The 20,330-nt window shown below is 45.4% G+C and overlaps 1 protein-coding gene across 6 annotated transcripts in view; it reads right to left on the bottom strand.

The window, feature by feature from the left end:
• Positions 1-20,330, bottom strand: part of LMF1 (lipase maturation factor 1) — a 331,417-nt gene that overhangs the window by 27,540 nt on the left and 283,547 nt on the right. For all 6 annotated transcript variants that reach the window (XM_065560223.1, XM_065560224.1, XM_005288979.5 and 3 more), the window contains 3 exons: positions 16,661-16,844; positions 12,831-12,984; positions 7,099-7,282 (listed from right to left, as the gene is read on the bottom strand). In XM_065560223.1, the coding sequence (XP_065416295.1) occupies positions 7,099-7,282; positions 12,831-12,984; positions 16,661-16,844 (522 nt within the window). The remainder of the gene's footprint in view (positions 1-7,098; positions 7,283-12,830; positions 12,985-16,660; positions 16,845-20,330) is intronic.

Genomic DNA, 20,330 nt, shown 5'->3' with positions numbered 1-20,330 from the left:
AACAATATGACAACACTAATCAGCCTTCACCATATTGCCTTTGGCCAAGACAAAAGAGTGGGAAACGTGTTCTCCCACCACCACGAGTGACCAGCTCTGTGAAGGCACATTGCCTGGTCTTACCCTTCCCTCTTCGGGAAGGCTAGGGTTACAGCTGGTGGTTGGCTTGAGTACTCCTTGCCCTCTCTGAATGCAGGAACTGGGATTGTACTTGGATCCTTCTGGAGGAGTAAACCTTCCTCTTCCCCTCCTCCCTAGCATCTCCATGGACATTCCAGCCAGAACCGGACTCAGATTCTTTTTAAGTCATATGGTGGCCTAGAAATTATTGTACTGTTACAATATCCTTTCCGCAGCTGATCAAGAACATGATGCTGCAAGCACTTATGCACTTGAGTAGCTTTACTCCTGAGAGTAGCTCCAATGAAGTCATTGGCACTGCTCAAATGAGTAAAACTACTCCTATGAACATAAATGCTTGTAGGATTCAAGCCCAAAATATTCTTGAGACATTTGTTGAGTCTCACATAACTCATATTATACATACTCATGACCATGTTATCAGCTGGAAGATGGTACAAAGGGAATCCCATTCTAAGCAGCTGCTAAGAAATAAATTTAAAAGAAAAGTACACTGATGTCTACATGTCAATGCCCCTGCAGATTTTCTCTTCTGCAGATAGGGAGAAGCGACACAGACATGTTACTGGATTGGTTATGTCCCTCCCAATGCTAAATGAAGGACATTAATTCAGAGCTACCGCACCCACGGGATGCACATTCAAAACAAGGAAGGGATTTAGAAACCAAATGAAAAGGGATATTGTATTTAGATAATAAAATTAAGATCATAAAAGCGATTTCTTGGAAAGTAATGTCACATTATATTACATGCAATTAAAGCGGGACCAGGACAGTAATTAAGTGGTAGTCAACTAATAAATTGCACTTCAGAGTTAGACGCTCCAGAACAAAATCCCTGAGCTTCTAACGTTTCGGATATGCCAGCTATTCAAACATGTGACAAGTGAAGGCCCATGTCAGCCATGACAGGCTTTGGGCCTATTTCTGTCAACATGCCTGTGTTTCCCTAGTGCAAATCCTGTAGTTATGCTCCACAGTGGAAAGTTTCTCAGGAAGCCCCAAGTGAAAGAAGGCGTCATATGTCAAACGTGATGAGGTGCAAAGAGGAACCTGTCACACGCAGCACAAAGGGATGGTAAATTTCTTCCCCCAAGCCCTACTAGCTTTTCTGCAGCTTGTCAGGAGTTGGATATGTCAGTTCCTTAACTGACCACCTTCAATAAACTGCAAAGCTCTCAGGCCCGCTGCTCCAAAAGTCATCGGGCAGCCTGGGAAAACTGGGAAAACAATAAAAGAAATAAACTGTAATCCAGAGACAGGAGGAGCCTGGTTTTATAAGCCCCCTTAACAATTTTTGAGCAAAACCAGTTTGAATTTCCAAACTTTTCCCTTGGAATTTAACTCCCCTGGTTTCTCATCCCTCCCCCGCCCCAAGCCATCTACCCAGGGTGATTCAATTAAAAAACAATAGCAACAAAAACCAACCTTTTCCTGGCTAAAGGGGTTTGTTTTAAGGACAGAAAAACACCCATCCTTCCAACAGGTAGGCTGGATGTTCTGTACATGGTATATATAATGCCAATTATTTTTAAGCATAGTTGCGTAAGGTTAAGCTCTTAAATCCAATTAGGTACCTAAATAAGGGTCTGTCTACAGCAGCGGCCAGCACATCCCTCTGCCTGTGCCGCTTCCCGCAGCCCTCATTGGCCTGGGACGGCGAACCACGGCCAGTGGGAGCCACGATCACGGAACCTGCTGACGTGGCAGGTAAACAAACCGGCCCGGCCCGCCAGGGTGCTTCCCCTGGCGAGCCGCGTGCCAAAGGCTGCTGATTCCTGGTCTACAGTATGAGGACTATGCTAGCATAGCTATGTTGGCAAAACCTGAAGAGTAGATGCAGCCTATGGTGACAGACTGTTTTTTTCTGGTGGTGTAGGAACACCACTGCCATCATGTGCCAACAATGCCCCTCTGCCACGTACATTGGCCAAACCGGACAATCTCTACACAAAAGAATAAATGGAAACAAATCAGACATCAAGAATTATAACATTCAAAAACCAGTCTGAGAACACTTCTACCTCCCTGGTGACTCAACTACAGACCTAAAAGTTGCAATTCTTCAACAAAAAAACTTCAAAAACAGACTCCAACGAGAAACTGCAGAACTGGAATTGATTTGCAAACTGGACACCATTAAATTAGGCCTGAATAAGGACTGGGAGTGGATGGGTCATTACACAAAGTAAAAACTATTTCCCCATGCTAATTTCCCCCCTCCTGTTACTCACACCTTCTTGTCAACTGTTTGAAATGGGCCATCCTGATTATCACTACAAAAGTTTTTTTTCTCCTGTTGATAATACCCCACCTTAATTGATTAGTCAGAGTTGGTATGGCAACCTCCATTTTTTCATGTTCTCTGTATATCTATATCTATCTATCTATCTTCCTACTGTATTTTTCACAGCATGCATCTGATGAACTGGGCTTTAGCCCACGAAAGCTTATGCCCAAATAAATGTTAGTCTCTAAGGTACCACAAATACTCCTCGTTCTTTTCCCTAAACGAAGTTAGCTATGTCCTCAGAAGCCCTCTTCCAACAACATAGTTGCGTCTACACTGGCCTTTATGTCGGCATAGCAACATCTGTCAGGGATATAGTTTTTTTCAACCCCCTAACCAATATAATTATGCCATTATTTCAATATAGACCAGAAATAAGTGGTCTAATTTTCAGTGGTGCTGCCAGAAACGTCATTTGTTCTGAGCAGGGAACTTAGAGTCAGTGTCAGGGCTACATCGTGGGCAGCCTGTAGGAATGGGGTGAGCTGCTCGACATCTGGACGGAAGAGTTGAAGATCAGTCCAGGGCCAGGCCAGGTAAAAACCACAGAATCAGAGTCTGCTATCAGATTGAGAGTGTGTGGCAAGAATAGGGGTCAGGCTGGGCTAAGGTCTTGCCCCAAGGCCAGCAATGATTCTAAGCCAACGACAGTAAAACAAGATCAGGGTCAGAAGCCAGGCCAAGGCTGAGAGTCCGGGATTCAGGCAAGTCACAGCAAGGAAGCACACCAGAGATCTGCATTGCTCAGGCAACTCCCAGAAATGGCTTCCGGGTTTATATGGAGAGTGCCAGCCAATCAGGGAATCACACAGGTCTGTCATTCATGCCCCCTTAGGGTGGGACTTCCTCCAGGTCTTAGCCTCTCGGTACTTCTTGGCGGCAGCCCTGCCTAGGCCCCTAGTGGCCATAAGGAAGCAGTGTCTACCACAGAGTCTACAGTCCCCAATCCTAAGCCTGCAGATTCTTATAGCCAGAACCTCTGGGTTCTACATCCACCTTTAACTTTGCTGTGGGTGTTCAGGGCCTTTGAAAAAATCAGACTACAGATTTAACTACCTAACTCTATATATTCCGGTGCCTAATTTTGGGCATCCATATATGAAAATGTTTGCCGCTGCATTTACATTATTTGTCATGATATTTTTCACCCTGCTCCTTCTCCATTTTTCACCCTGTTTCTTTGCTGGATATGCGTTTTTTTTTCTTCTTCTTTCTTTCTACCCATTTTGTCAATGTTTTTTCTAAGCAGAATCTGAACCCACTTCATGCAGACCATTTTTTCCACTGACAGCCCACTTTTCCCCCACAATATAGAGTGGCAGAAGGGGTAGCAGAAATGCAGGCTGGGATTGCTGGGAAAGGTGGACCATGACTCAGCTTCTACAAAGTGTCAGCCCAGTTGCAATACTGTTACTTCACTCGGAACACTGCAATTCACCCTCTGAGCACTGCAATTCACCCTCGGAACACTGCAATTCACCCTCGGAACACTGCAATTCACCCTCGGAACACTGCAATTCACCCTCGGAACACTGCAATTCAGCCTCGGAACACTGCAATTCAACCCTCTGAACACTGCAATTCACCCTCTGAACACTGCAATTCAGCTGGAAAATTCTAGTCAGGTCTAAGAAGAAGCAGCAGCAACTGATGGAAAACTCTGGGCAGTTACCAGCATCCTCCACTGGGCACTTTAATGCACCCAGAGATGGTGACAACAGAGACTCCGGGGTTCTGCTCCCAGCTACGTGACACTGGGGAAACCGATGGATGTGTGACAGCTGCCATTTTCGCTGATAGCAGAGGCTCAATCAGGGGCCTCCAGAGCTGAAAGCAGAAGTCTCCACAGTTTGAGCTAACGAGCCAGGCTTGGTAGCTGGGGGTTGTAATAAATTTACACTTTCTGTGGATCAGGCACAGAAGGGGGGGGGGGGGGGGGAGACACAAACACACACTGACCAGTAGGCATTTACCCTCTGGTTCATGTCCCTACTGCCAATGGGGGAATCATCAAGTTTAATTAGTGGAGGTGTAATTAATTGACATGTGTGACTATAGAGCTTTGAATGCACAAATACAACTGTAGCCCCATGTGTGGGAGTGTAAGAGACACACCTTGGGGACCTTTTATTGAATTAAAAGGAAGAGATGTAAATGGGCCTGCTTTAATTCTTTCTCCTGCTCCTCCCCCAAGCTGTTCACATATATCAGTGTCACTCAACATGCCAGGTCTATGTCTGCTGAAAGATCTAACTTGTGTGTAACAGTGTCATTCAACACCATCACTGCCAACACTTGCGAACAATGCACTAGTATCTATGCCCCGTCCTCGCTTGTTTTCAAACCTGAGAACATTTTGTATTTTAAAACCATAGGGATAGTCCTGTCTTGGAAAGAAACGGCCATTCTCTCATCTCAGCGCTGTTTCTCTCTCCTACACTCAAAACCTTCCACAATACAATGAGATTTCAACCAACCGCTTCCATTCAACCCACTGCATCTTCATTTAATGCTATGGACTGGCTTGAGTTTGAACCTTTGCTGTCTTCTTGCTGAGAGATAAGCATACCTAATGCAGATTAAATGAAATTCCAGCACACAAAAACTTGAGGGGTAAATATAAAACCATAGCCAGAGAGAGATGCTTATGTCATTGCTGAAGAATCTAAAAGGTGCCTAAATGAAAATACCACAAAGACAGAAAATGGGGGGGAGGAGAGAGAAGGAGGCAGAGGAGAGTCAAGAAGATGAAGGAAAATGTCTATAATAAAATATTCTGGGGTGGGTTCATGTTATGTAATTGTTCACAAGCCTTGATTTTGTAACTTCTGTTGTAAATTTTAATGGGAATGTAAATAAGACTGAAGAAAAGAATAAAAAGGCTTGAGAAACAATTCTGCAAGTTTCCCCACTAAAAAAAACCACCCATCTGTTTTCAGGTGACATGTGGGGGAAAAGATATTTGGACAAATTCTGAAGTCCTTACTCAGCAAAACTCCCAACGAAACCAACTGCTTGGGTTGCCACTGAGGGAGGAACACAAGATTTAGTCTCAAAGGGTTGACAGAAAGGAGACACTAGAGTTTAGCAGTTAGAGCAGGTAACTCGGAATGGTAAAACTTGGTTCTAGACCTGACTTCCACTGACTCATTGTGTGCTCTTGGGCAAATCAGGTAACCTTTCTGTGCCTCAGTTTCCCCATTTTTTATAGTAAAAGTAATTATACTTGCCAACGTTTGTAACGCACTGGGAAATCTTTGGGTGAAAATCACTACCTACATAAGTTCAAAGTGTTTTTACAATTATTATTTCTGAGAAATTTTTTTTTTAACCTAAAACTGAGCCATATTCACCACTGAGCTTAAACCCCTATTCAACCGCATTCATTTTTTCCATTTAATTTTAAAAAGTGATCCTTTATTGACACGTACATACATTCCTTGAGGGATGGACGCACAATATTTTGGTTGGAGGTACCTCTCCTCCTGGTCACAAAAACAACTATTGAGTGACTTTAGCAGTATGTGTTGCTAATTTATTCTAATTTGCGAGAAACAAGCTGGAAAGCTATTTTTAAATAGAAATTCAAACTAGGGCTTCACATATTTTTTTCTCCCCTGTGAATGTGCAATAAATCCACAGTAAATACTGTATATTCTTTGTAATCACTGAAGTGCTCACCTATTCTGGAAATTAAAGACCCTATCATGTTTTTCCTAAGAGCAGAGCCCATTTGTTCTGACAAAGCTCCAAACTGAGCAATCACATTCTACCTACCTAAATTCCCCCTGCACTTCCAACTGCATAAAGCATCCTTCTTCACTGTCCTAAAGTGCTGTGAAGTGTTCCTGTGAGCTGTAGTGTTCCACCCCAGAGGTGGGTGCATTTCAGTGATGGGAAAAGTGACCTCTGTAAGCATACTATCTGTAAAACATGCTGTGGCCGCGCCGCCCGGTCTGGCCCGCCGGAGCAGGCTGTGGCCGCGCTGCCCAGCCTGCTGGAGCCGCTCCAGCCAGGTCAGAGACATCCTCCCCTGATAAGATGGGAAGGGATTGGATGGGGAGAGTGTGGGGGTCCTGGGCTAGGGGCGGGGTCATGTCGGGAGTGGTCACAGGGGTTACTCCCCTGACTCCCAGCTTCTCCCCCCCCAAAAATTTCCCCACCAGTTGCTGTCCCGGCCCATCAGGGTAAGCAGCTGGCGTGCCAGGACACTTTGTTTACTTAGGTTTACTTCCGGGTCTGCAGACGCTCAAAGTAAATAAACCATCTTGGCCCACCAGCGGCTTATCCTGATGGGATGGGAGCCAAAGTTTGCTGACCCCTGAATTATAGGGTCGGCTTATGAATGGGTTATAAAAAATTTCCATTTTTACTTACCCATCTTGGGGGGTCGGCTTATAAACGAACCGGCTTATGATCGAGTATATACGGTAACTACTTTATATGCACAGGATCCTCAGCTGAAAAGGGTCTCTTTATAAGAGCAAGGTGTGATCCTATTTCTATAGTTTAACCACCACCAACTACAACACCACCTGAAACAAACATTTGTTGACGTAGTGGTCTACTCAAGGGGCACAGCAGTTTCATGTTGCTTGTTCTCTGGCCTTCCGTTGTTCTTTCTGGGCCAGAGAACACACAAACCTCAGGGCATATAAGGTACATACCTGGAATGCAGCAAACCACATGAGCCAATCCAGACGATAGTGGTATGGTGTTATAAGGCACGGCCTCCTCTTCAAATCCCCAGGCTTACATTTAAATTCATACTCCTCCCAAACCGCCATGGGATCATTGGGGTCCAGGCTGGAGGTACCTTGGAAGATGATCTCAGTTCGTTCCTTAGTAATGCTGTGGGAAATAATCATTGCGTTGTTATTTTCTCAGGCTGTGCCAAATCCTAAATACTGACAGTCAGCAAGGAACTGCCCCGTTAGCCTAAAATTTCTTTTATCCTGCCTTTAGCTTTTCGGCTAAGGTGAAATGTGGTAGCAGCTTAACATTTTGATTCTGACAAGCGGCTGAGAACCAATCGATGGAAGGTACTTCTATGGATCCCCCCTTACCACCGCACCTAAGGACCTCACCATCTTTAATGTGTTTATCCCAGGAGGTCTCAAATGGGGAGTCAGGACCCCTCATGAGGTTATTACGTGGGGGGGGGGTCACAAGCTGTCAGCCTCCACCCCAAACCTCGCTTCACCTCCAGCATTTATAATGGTGTTAAATATAAAAAAAGTGTTTTTAAAGTATGGGGGGGGGGGTCGTACTCAGAGACTTGCTGTGTGAAAGGGGTCACCAGTACAAAAGTTTGAGAACCACTGGAGGATATGCCCAGGCCCAACGCAAGAGGTCCACGTCAGTCCTGGCAAGGGGACGGGACCCCAGTTGGACCACAGGAAGTCCCGGGCAGCCCAGAGGTGGGAAGCAGTTAGAGCAGGGAAGCCTGCTGGGGTTGCCGGAAACTGGGCCATCTAAAGAGGCACTGCCCCCTCAGAGGGACTGAGGGGTGGCAGGAAGAGGTGCCGGTAGGTCCGGTGGGACCAAACGTGGCAGAGGCGGTGACTGGGACTGACCCCACAAAAGGCTGGAACCCAGCCTGTCACCGAGCCAGTTACTGAGAGAGAGAGACCCAGACGGAGAGGGCCCTGCAGGAAGCCGGGACCCAGACGGTGGTGGAGACAGTAGCTGTGGGAACCCAGACCCGGAGGGACAGCTCCCCGGGTGAAGAAACCCAGGCGGTGGCCTGTGGGCGATTGGGTGACGTAGGGCAGTGCTACTATCCCCATTCTATGGCTGGGGAATCGAGGCACACAGAGACTAAGAGACTTGCCCAAGGTCACACAAGGCAGAGCAGGGAATTCAATCCAGGTCTCTCAAGTCCTAGACTGGCGTCCTAACCACGAGATCAGCCTCTCCCCCTACTTGGTTTCCAGCACATCCCTTTATCTCAGCCATTCTGACAGTCTAATGGCAGCATACCCTCTGGCGTGCAAGGCTTAGCTGTGTGACTGCACGACTCGTGTGGGACAGTGGAGATTCGGGCAATCACAAAAGTGATCCACACTAACTCAGATTTTCGTGACGACCCATGTGCAAAAATGCATGCGTGTCATCTGCGCGTGTGGCTGCCCTGATGGCACCCCCCGACTCTGGTATTTGCACATGCAATTTCATGTGACTCCATCTGCAGGATCAGCAGAGACGCTTCCAGCTGGGACGAGCTCAGCACAGCCCGTACCGGGCTGGCTTCCTTCAGGTTCACTTAGTAGAGCTGCCGGTCATGGAGCATTAGAGTTCCAGGCTGAGCCTCGGCTGCGGCAATGGGCAGGATACACGTACAGCGCGTCCAGGTTAATTGGTTATGTCTGCTCTAGAATGTGGCAGCCAGCTGGCATATACAACCCACCCCATATGGAGCACCCCCTAGCAGATTACTCCTGGGGCACCATTAACAACTGTCTGAAAGTGCCCAAGCGTTTCGCCATCCCAGCTGGAGGAGAAGTCTCACGGAGCCATTGCTCAGCAGCCGAGCAGGGCAGGGCGGCGTGTGAGCCATCACAACTGAAGCCAAGAGAAACAGAAAAGGAAAACAAGCTGGCTGTACCTAATTAGACATATAAAAACCACCCCAGCCTTACGGCAGGTCACACACAGACCTAAGTCTTATGATTTGCCAGCCTCCAAACAGCAAGGCAATCGGACAATGCAGAGTGCAAGCACCACGCCACAAAAGGAGATCTATAGCGAGGCGCCCATGTCAAAATCCATTCCGCAGGGGCTTTTTTCCAAAGATCTGTCAGTGACGCTGCTCTACAATGGAGCGTTCTGTTTGCCACGGTGTCTGCATAACAGCATCATTCTAGCTATCAAACTGGTCCAAAACTCCTCCCCTAATTCCGTCCTCTCTTGGTCTTTCCACCACCAACCCAAGAAACTGAAAGCTCAGACCAGCCATTCCCTCCCGCTTTGCTTATTTCCAGTGATGGACACTTGCAACGAATGGACTGCCATTCATCTCAACTTATAATTGTTACCTGCCTTTAATAGATTTCTGGACTCTTCAGCCAAGTCCCATACGATACCTTCGGCTGAGTTATGAGCCGTGGCTAGCTGCCCAATGGTTACAAACACACTGTAAATCAGGGACACCAAATTACTAATAAAAGTAGGTTCCTACTGTGTGATTCAAAATATGTCAAGTTTCACATAATCGTATATTCATTATGAGCTGCAATCCTCTTTTTATTGGTTTACATAGGCTGGAATTGCAAACATATTACAGCAGCATTTCATCACATGCTCTTTCGGTTCTGGTAACTGTTGAAACAAAAACCTTAGACTGAAGAGGAAAAAGAAAAACAACAACCCAAATACAACAAACTCCCATAATTCCAAGACTCCACCACTCTAAGAGGTGCAAGGATTAATACAACTTTGTTCTCACCACTCCTACCCTGCCCCCACCAATCCTCCTCCAAAACAGGGCTTTCACATGTCACGCAAAACACATCTATGTTTTAAAATGCGGAGGTTTGTTTTTTATCGTGTTTGTTTAAAGCTTCCCTTTCTGCAGAGGCTGAATAGAAATGTCTGCTTGTTTGAAAGGTGGGTAAAAGATTATTTCAAAGCCCAGTGTGACTATGGGCTTGCTGCGTAGTTCTACCACTCACGGCGTGACATGGCTTTTACAAAGGTTACATTTTTGTAATAAGGACCTAACACACCTGGGTAGTTACACTAGGTACCTGCTAAGCCAGAATCTTCAGCAGCCAATCAGATCCCTCTCTGTATAATGCCCCTTTGAAAACAGTTGGCTGTTTTCTGGGGTACGATCCACAACCCACTGAAATCAATGGGAGCCGTTTCCATCCTTTGGCTCAGGCCTCTAGAGCAGTGGTTCTCAACCTTTTTGGGCTCAGGACCTATTTGTAAATGTTTACGACCTATCACGATCCACTACACAGTCTGGGGCCGGAGGCCCTGGGGTGGTTTCAGTTGGATCCTGCCCGGCACTCACCCCACTGTGGTGGCTTCAGCAGCTCCTATGCCGTGGGGCTAGCTGGGCTTGGCTCTCCACCCTGGGCGTTGCAACCTACCGCCTCCCTGACTGGACCAAACCTGTGTGAGTGGAGCTCTGACCTGGCTCATGGGGTTGCAGTGCCACTCACTCAAATTTGGCTACCCAGACTCCCCTTATCATGACGGCTGGGCCCAACCTGAGTGGTGCTGGGACTCCAGAGGTCGCAGTGCCTGGAGCAGGGAGATGAGCCCAGCCAGTCCCATGGGGCAGGAGCTGCCATGCGACCCTTTGAAACATTCTAGCCACCCAGTTTTGGGTCCCAACCCATGGGTTGAGAAACCCTGCTCTAGAGAACATCTCATGGTCAGCACAGTGTGGGCCTGCGGCTAGCAGAAGCAGAGGTCTAACTATGAAAGACTGGCCAGTTTCATCAGGATTACCTCAGACCCTCCAACTGGGTTAAAAGGCTTGAGCCCAGTCCTTCCATCAGCTGCCTGGCTACAGCTCATATTGACTTCAGTAGGAATTGCGCACCCAGCTGGTAGGATGATCGAACTCCCGGCCCTCCAGTTCTACTTCCTCCCCGCAACATCCTCAAGAGATACCGATTAAATTCCGAACAGCTCAATAATTGATCAAGAGGAACTAGCAGGCACGCAGATCCCACAATGGGTGTGCTGCGGGCACCTAAACACACTCTCGTCCGCATCAGCCCGACCTGGCTGCAAGCACAAAAACTGGGGAACTAACATGTTGTTTGTAAACCATCACTCCGCTTCTATTTTATATCCCTTTCCTCTCCCCTTTCTCTGTCTTGTCTATTCAGATTACAGGGTCTTCAAAGCAAGGAATGTCTCTTACTCTAGCCTAGCACAATGGGGCCTCATCATCAATCGGCCCCTGCACGCTGTCGTAATACCAAAGCAACAACAACAGATTGCACATGCTATGTTGAGGGTCTTCTCCTTCCCTACCCCTCTGGTGTTACCGCAAAACCAGCTAGTTTCCAACTGTTAGATAGAGGAACAAGTCCTATGCAGTTGAAAGCAGTGATAAGTATTTAGCCTATGTGGACACTTGCAGAGATAGCTAGTATGACTACAATACGGTGGCCCAACCACCTAATGCAGAACTCTGTATGCTATCACGCAGAAGGCTCTTTTTCAGGGGCACTGTAGCAGGGTCGTCACCCCGCTCCTGCCCTGAAGGACTTAAAACAGGCCCGGGAGAGGGCTGTGGTGGGGAAAAGCTCGGCTGATTGGGGGAAGCAGCCACAGCTGGGGCCACGCCCCAATCAGGCCACAGCTGGCCCTATAAGAGGGGTGAGGGCCAGAGGCTGTAGGAGTCTCTCTCTAGCAGTGGAGAGAGAAGGACCTGGCTGCCTGGGAGCTGAGCAGGGTCCCTGAGATAGAGCAGGGCTGGGGAAAGGCAAAGGAGCTGGGGAGCTCCAGCCTGGCAACTCCCCAGGCGGGAGGCCTTGCTGAAGGCCTACAGAGGTGCTGGGGTTGCAGAGGTGCAACCCAGGGCTAGGCCAAGGCAGCAGGTCCAAACCCCCCTTGCCAGTGATGAGTGGATTACAGACTGCAGTCCGCCCCAGTGAGCGGGGGCTAGATGATGACTGGCAGTAACCACTGAGGCAAGGTGGGGATAGAGGGTTGGGGGGGTTCCCCTGGGAGGGGAGACCCAGAGACTGTGGGGGTACTGTAGAGGGCAGAACCCTGAGGGAAGGGGCACCGGGGTCTGGGAGGGACATGGGGACCAGCGACAAGTGGGACATTGGCCAGCAGAGGGCGCTCCGGAGCTGGAGAGCTAATTCCCGAGACAACCAGCAGGAGGCGCTGTGCCAGTGATTCGTCACCCCCGCTACAGGCATCCTTATGACTTTCCTCCTGCCAGAGCAGAAAGGCAAGGCAGGTTCATGGAGGAGATTTTTCCAACTAAAGGGAGGGAGGAAGGAAGGAAGGAACACACACACACACACACACACACACACACACACACACATACACACACACACACACACAATAGAGAGAAAATAAATCACTCTAAATATGACCCATATGATTCTCTACCTTCTATGCATATTATCATAATGTTTTTATATCTAATATATTGTGCCCCTTAAGAACAGTTATAAATTTAAAGCAAAACTATAGTCAAATAAATTATACCGTAGGAGAGGATTCTGTGATCCCTTTCAAGCACACCCTTCCCCCCCACATCCCCAATGAACGGCTACTCTGAACCGATCAGCTACCAGAAGGATTAAAAGAAATGTATAAGACACAAAGGCTGGCTAATTGACTATATTTCATGATGTTGATAGGAGAATAGAACAGAGCAGGTGTTCTGTGGGTCTATTCAAATGATTAGTACCTTCCAAAAGCGCCGTACGTGTTCACTATCCTGAGCGGGTTGAATGAGGTGTTCATGACTTGTCTGGAATTAAGCAGGTTGAGCACGACAGGTATACTGAGATAGGTGATCAGGAGTCCAAATGAGACGTTCACCACTTTGCGGACACAGCAGCCTGGTTAGAACACAAACAGAACCAGAAAGGAAGTGACTTCACTGTCTGAAGTTGCTCATGATCAGTTCAGACCCTGCTTCTAAGAAGATAGGTTTTTTTTCCCTACAATCCTTTCAGGTCACCTGACAGGCAATTTCAGAGGGCTGCTAACAGTTGGTGTCAGCTCCCTTTCAAGCTAAAGTGGATGAATTCTTACACATAATCAAACAAATCCTCGCCAGTAGGCCATGAAATCTCTCTACAAAGATCTGCCTTTCTCTAAATAGTCTGAGAAGGGGCTGAAAAGAAAAATGTCTAAAATGTTCGAGTAATAACAGTTTTAGTGTAGGAAAAAACCACAGCTGGCATTTAGACATTGTTCAAAATTGCCCTCCTTGTTTTTAAGACTCTCCATGGACTCCCTCCAGCTGATTTTAAACCCTCTCTATTCCCCATCATGGTTCCTAACACCAGCCTTTTCCTTGTCCTTCCTCACCACTGGTGGAAGAGAGACCACTCCTCCACAGCTCTTACCACTGGAATTTGCTTTTCTGAATCTCCCTGCCACTGACAAAACTCTTCTCTTTGATTCTCATCTTTTCCCTGGCTAGTGCCTCTGTACACTTCTCTTTCCTTTGGCTACCACTTATTATTTCAACTTCAGAATTGCATTATTTTATGTTGCAAAGTGCTTTGGAATATGGCCTGCATGAAGGACACGGCAAACGAGACTGGTGTTGTACTGGATAAAATGAAGTATTTCAGTCTACAGAGAATCAGACAAATAAGCTAAGGCAGCCTCTAAAGGGTTTTTGTGCTTCTGATGATTTTTAATTTAATGTGGACAGTCAAAGGAGAAGACTCAAAGCAAATGCACGTAGCTTTCCTCCTATCTCTGCAGGAGCGGGATGGTTATTTAAACTTCTCATGCAGTCTGAATAATTGTTTAGTCTGGGAATATTTTTGGAGAATCGCTTGATTCGGGTGGGTTATCTAACTCAGCCCCCTGCATCGCAGCAGGGCTGCCTCTGTGATCAGGCAAAGCAATACATAAGTTGCTCAGGGAATTTGTTTTGTCCTTCAGATGGCCTGAGGCTTCTAGCCTGTAAGGGAAAAAACAAATCAGATACGAACACCAATGACTGCAAAGTTTTATTGCGAATGTTGGTGCTCCCCAGGTCACCATTTGTCTGGATGCTGTCTAAATATAGGCCTGATTCTGCATATCCCTGCTTCTCGGACTTAGGGTGACCAGAGAGCAAGTGTGAAAAATTGGGACTGGGGGTGGGGGGTAATTGGCGACTATATAAGAAAAAGCCCCAAATATCAGGACTGTCCCTATAAAATTGGGACATCTGGTCACCCTACTTGGACTCCTCTGCCACTAACTGGGTGAACGCAGGATCTGGCCCTTTGACAGTCACCTCATTGGGGCCACAGGTCGTCTCTTCTTGCATGGCTGTAAAGCACCACAGACACCTACAGAACTGTGTACATCATAACCATGCCTTCCAAGTTGCACCGATCTGACCTTCAACCACAGTTACAGTATAATCCATGTGGAGAATGGCAACAGAAAGGAGTGAAACTGGCGGAAGAGGTGCAGGGTCTGCTTTGCAGCCTAATTAATGGGAATCTTGCCATTGACTTCAGTGAGACTTGGATCAGGCCCTTAGATACCAAGGCGCAGATCCTTAACGGTACTTAGTCACTTAAGTCTCATTGAAATCAATGGGAGTTGGTGCCGTGAATATCTGGTCCCATGTGACAGGCTCCTTATAAAAACCTTCACATGAACAAAAGGGGCACAAAATGCCACACATTCCATTCTTCTGACTCTTGGGATTAACATTCCTATAGGACTTTTGCTACACGGCCCTCCTGTCCAAGGCACCGACTCAGCAATGCATTATTACTCAGCACGTGCATAAGCGCTTTCTGGAACAGGGATGGATTTAAGCTGGGACTGAACCCAAGTTTGTAGCAAGTATGGGAGGTTCTTCTAAGTAATCCTTAACTTGTGGTCTGGGGAGACCCATCAGAGAATGTCATGGAGTAAATTTAGGAAGTTGAGTCATAAGAGGATCTCTCTCATCCTCAAAACGATTCACAGATTGGTAAATTGAAGAACCATTTTTCTGTCTCTTCTCCCACAAGACAGGCATAGGTTTGCTCAGAGTGACTGAAAAACACACAACTCAACAGGAGATCTCTAGCATCACTCCAATCACTGGATTTACCAGCCCTGCTGGAAAGCGACTTGGAATTTAAATGCTGCAACGAAAAGAGATTTCTTCTAGTAAAATATTTAAAATAAATACATCGTGTAATGAAACGTAATGAGCATTACTGAAACTAAACACTTCTGTTTAATAAACGGCATAATCTGAGGTGGATCGGGCTTGCTTCAAAAGAACCACAGGCAGGCATTTTATTTTGTAAACATGTTTTTGTCTTTCTGAAGGATGTTTGGTATATTTAAAAACTAGCATCTGTAACTGATGTTGATATTATGTCCAATTTGTTGCTTACATATTGTTTATACAAATCCTAGAAACAGTTCTACATCTGTTACCCAGATAAGTAAATCCCCCTTCTCTCCGCGCTATCAGTTCTCTTTGGGGATATGATTTTATTTTTGTTAAATCTTAGCAGTGTACATTAGCCACATGCTTCATTGTTCCTTTTTTATTCAGATTAACAAAACTTCTATTTACTTTTTCATGCTATACCTGTAGGCCAAACTATATGCCCGGGGCAATTTGACAGCCAAGTTCTTGATGCTCGAACAAGCCCAGCATTCTTGACAAAGTCTGATAGCCCCACCCCTTAAAATTTGTGAGGCGATTTTATGCCCTCCCCCTCCTTTTTTTTTTGGTTTGGCACCACATTAAATTACTGATTTAATTCCAGAATCAAAACGTTCTGCTTATGTTGGAACAATGACGACTCCCAAACAGTCTAAAGACATCTGGACAGAGCTATTATGTCCATCGTGTCAGTGGCAAATGCTGCAAAACTGCCAGTGTGATAAATGTGAAAAACGTTTTCCACGTTTAAACATAAAAAAAATACCAATGAAATTCTGGTCCCATGGACATCAACGGGAGTGTTGTTATTGACTTCAGTGGAGGCAAGTTTTCTACCTATATATTGTTTAATTTGATACATCTGATGCTTTTCCTCATGCTGAATAATATCTTAAAATACTCCCACTGAAGTCAGTGGAACAAGGTGCCACCCACCAGGAGCAACGATATCAGAATTTTAGCTTTAGAGACTTATTTTTCTATAAGCAAATACAACCTGCACTAACTCCATGTAAGTATCCCCCCATGTAGCTGGAGGATAGAAGTGTATAAGTCAGCTCCTACCTCTGTGCTAATGGTTCTTTAGTGGAAGTAGCAGAGGCTTAGGTTTTAAGATCCAGAAGTCCTTCAATGTGGATGATCCCACTAGGGAATTATCACACAAAGATACTTCCCTTCCCCTGCATACATAATAATAAGACCTAGCTCATGTAAAGCGCTTTCCAAAGGGAGGTATCATTATCCCTATTTTACAGGTGGAAAAACGGAGGCACAGAACGGTGAAGGGACTTGCCCAAGTTCATCCAGCAGGCCAGTGGCCGAGCTTGGAATAAAAGTGATAAGAGCACTAGGTAGATAAGGTTTTATTCCTCACAGGAATGACCTACCGTATCTTAAAGGAAGTCTCTGTCCTGCTGCCTGTTTGGCTTGTATCTTCAACACTTGGTCCTTCACACATCCCTCTTTGGAACTGAACAGGAATCCCAAGCAGGTGTCATCAAAACAGGCAATGCTGGGCACTATGGTTAACCAGTTGAGGAAGCTCAGGTTCCCACTGATAATTAAGACCACCTAAGTAGGAAAGAATGAAAACAATGAAGGCAGGGGAATGCACTAAAAAAGTGTCATCTGGCCAGGTTTCCAAGCAATTGTGTCCCAACCTTAGTACAACAGCATTTGTCTATAGGTGGAAAGGAAACGTCCATGTGCACAATGGTTTGTTCTCTTGAAACAAGGTTAGGTACAATGATAATTACAGCTGCAGTGACTGGTTTGGAACAGTACGACTGTAACGAAGTATCTGGGAATCTGAGCATGCCCTGCCAACCTGTAGAGAAACCTCTGCCGTCATTGTGGTCATCCTCTGGGGAAGGCCTCAAATCTCAAACATCATTTCACTTGCCGTCGCCGGTGGATCTTGAAGACAGGGCCAGACAGCCCTGTGCCAAAGAGGCTTTCACCTGCTCAAGCTCAAGGAAATGTTGAGTGGATCCATTTAAAACAAAAAAATTACTTTAAAAATATGTATAAACATTTGTGCCCGGTTGCTTCTGCACTGCAAAGGGGGTTCCCTGGCATTATTTCCTGGCTGTGGAGGGACCGTGCACTGAGCTGATTTTAACTGGAGACCCAAGTGCACATTGACACTGTGTGATAGTTGCAATCCTACAGCTACTCTAAACCACTAAAAACACCACAATAAAAAAGTGTGTGTGTGTACGGTGTGGGGGGGGGGGGGGAAACGTTATGAAAAAGGGTTAGCTAGGACCCTGGCTCTTCAGACAGCGAGAAAATGGCAGAGCTTCCTCCATCTACAGTCATGGAGGAGGAAGAACTGAGTGGCTGTAGATGGCACTTCTCTCATATAACCTCAGACACGCAATATCTGGTGACAATTCCCCTGCAACAGCCCCGGCTTTCTGCTCAGCTCTAGAAGCAACCGCCTCAAAGAACTGCAATCACTGGTAAGTAACCACTTTTTCTTCTTGGGGTGACCACAGACAGGAGAAACGCCCCTAAGGCGTGTACCATAATACCATACAGAGCGCATACCATAGTAAAGTGCTTGAAACAACAGTGAGCACAGTCCTTTCTCAGAAGCTATTTACATGCATTCAATAGCACTGACAAGAAAACCCTGGATACCGCGTTATCACAACCCTGCACCCAGTTCTCTGCTGAACTTCCTCTTGTCTCAGATTACCAAAGATATGGCAAAAAAACCCACTACACTAGAGGCCCGAACATGCTCCCATGGACACTCAAAGTGGGTTCTGCCATTACTTTCAGTGAGAAAAGGATCTCCCGTGCATGGTGACTTGATTTCCCTACTCACCTCTGTGACTATGCTGTTGTTTGGGTCCATGTTTGATTGTCTACGTGGTTACTTCCTGATTATGCCCACATGTCGGGGAAACCAAGGTTTCAGAAACCCTAGAGGAAAACTTTGGCACTTCTAATTAAAAAACAGCCCTTAAATATCTGTGTATGTTTTCGAAGAGGTATTTTTTATTTTAGCTTTTATTACCCATTTATGAGGATGTTTTGCATGTGTAACGCAGAACAGAAAAAGTGGGAACATTTGAAAGCTCTTGGAAGAGCATAAATATTTGTATATATTAGGACAGGCTTTTGAGATATAGGATATTTTTTCTTCTCATTACAATGATTTGAAAATCCAAGGAACTTTCTTGCACCCAGTTCCCCAACCAATCTTAATGAGCCTAAAGCAGTCATTTCTTGGTCACAGTCCATTTCGCCGTGGTCATGAATCACATGCTTTCAGAGCATATGGCTTTATTTTACAGCCTTAAAGTTACATGATGTCACTTTTTTGCCATTTTCATGGGTCAGCCACAGAAAAGATGGAGCTACATCTCTGCTCAGGCTGAATTACAAACCCAAATTCGGAGTCTTTCATTAGAACTCCACATACCACTTGAACACACAGGACAATTTCTCCATCATTATTATTGCTTCCCACTCTCAAAACTCCCCTGATGTCACTGGGGTTGCAGAGCTGTCAAGGAAGGCAGAATTTTGCTCTGTTATGCACTACAGAGCAGTGAGCATCATTCTAGTTCAATCTATTTAGCTTAACAAAGAGAAGGTTAGGCGTGACTTGGTTATACTCTATAAGTATCTACATGGGGAACGAATATTTAATAATGGGATCTTCAATCTAGCAGGGAAAGGTATAACATAATCAAATGGCTGAAAGTTGAAGCTAGACAAATTCAGATTGGAAATAAGATATATATTTTTAACTGGAACTGGCAGACTTCATTACTGACAATTTTTAAATCAAGATTTTAGTCAAACGATCTGCTCTAGGAATTATTTTGGGGAAGTTCTCTGGTCGGTGTTATACAGGAGGTCAGACTAGATAATTACAATTTGGAATCTACGAATCTATGAATTACCAGGTGAACAAGTACCAAACAGCAGCATCTGTGTGGTACTGCCCTTATTTCATGTGCTTAGTGGTAACTATTGATAAGGGTTGATGGGCAGCATAAAATAAAATGAAATAATTTGAAATGAAATAAGATGAAATAATTTCCCCCGTTTTACCACAAAAACAACAACAACAACACATGTAGCCCTCAGGTCAAATCCTGAGATCCTTAAGACCTTGTCTACACAGAAACTTGCATGGGTTCCATGAAACTGGTGCAAACCCCTGTGTGCACACTCTTATTTTAGAGGCTTATTGCTGTTTGTCTTCAACCTGTTCCTAATTAACTTAAGCTAAACCGAAGCAGGCCTGGATTAAACCAAAATAAGAGTGTCCACACAGACTTTTTACCGATTTAATTAAATCTGTTTAGAATTACACCATATTCCATCATCTTCACCATATGACCATCTCAGTTAGAATTATCTGAATATCCTATTACTAGTCCCCTGATTTTCCCTTTGCAGTATCCTCAAGTGTGCTCATACAGTTTGGCTTCTTTCTTTCCTAGGCAAGTTCTCCGGTTTTGCATACTCAGTCTCCCGACTTTCTAGAGTCACTAAAATGCTGTTCTACCATTGAAACATTAATAAAACACATACTATTGGTCTGAGGCCTTTCAGCTGATGTTCTATTAAAAATAATTTAACTTTACTCATTAAAACAAAATCAAAATCATATCATTTATTTGTCTGACATGGGCATAGTTTTGTTAAGTCCATATTTGTAAGTTGCAATGTTTGAAAATGCTGAGAGGACATTCAAGGAGCAGTGCGACAGCATCCTAAAGGGGCGAGCCATGACCAATTACAGCACATTGCAAACGTCTTCACTGCTTTTTGGTAAACAAAATTACTCTCTTAGCCCACGTTGGATAATTACTCAGAATTATTAAAAAAACACCACCACTTGGTTCTGAATGACATACACATGTAAGTTCCTGGGATGTAACATGTAGTACTCAGAGCAGCAAATGTGTATACAGTTCCCACTCTGATCCATGAATGGTTTAGCTTTAAGTTCAATGCATATTAATCAGCCTGTATTCATGAATGTATTTCTCACCTAGCTACTTTGTTGGGAAACCATGTTCTTGGTTT

Source organism: Chrysemys picta, chromosome 10 (genome assembly GCF_011386835.1).
Source record: "Chrysemys picta bellii isolate R12L10 chromosome 10, ASM1138683v2, whole genome shotgun sequence".
NCBI classification, from domain to species: domain Eukaryota; kingdom Metazoa; phylum Chordata; order Testudines; family Emydidae; genus Chrysemys; species Chrysemys picta.
The sequence above is the reverse complement of the archived record's forward strand: the minus strand, read 5'-3'. Positions and strand labels throughout refer to the sequence as shown.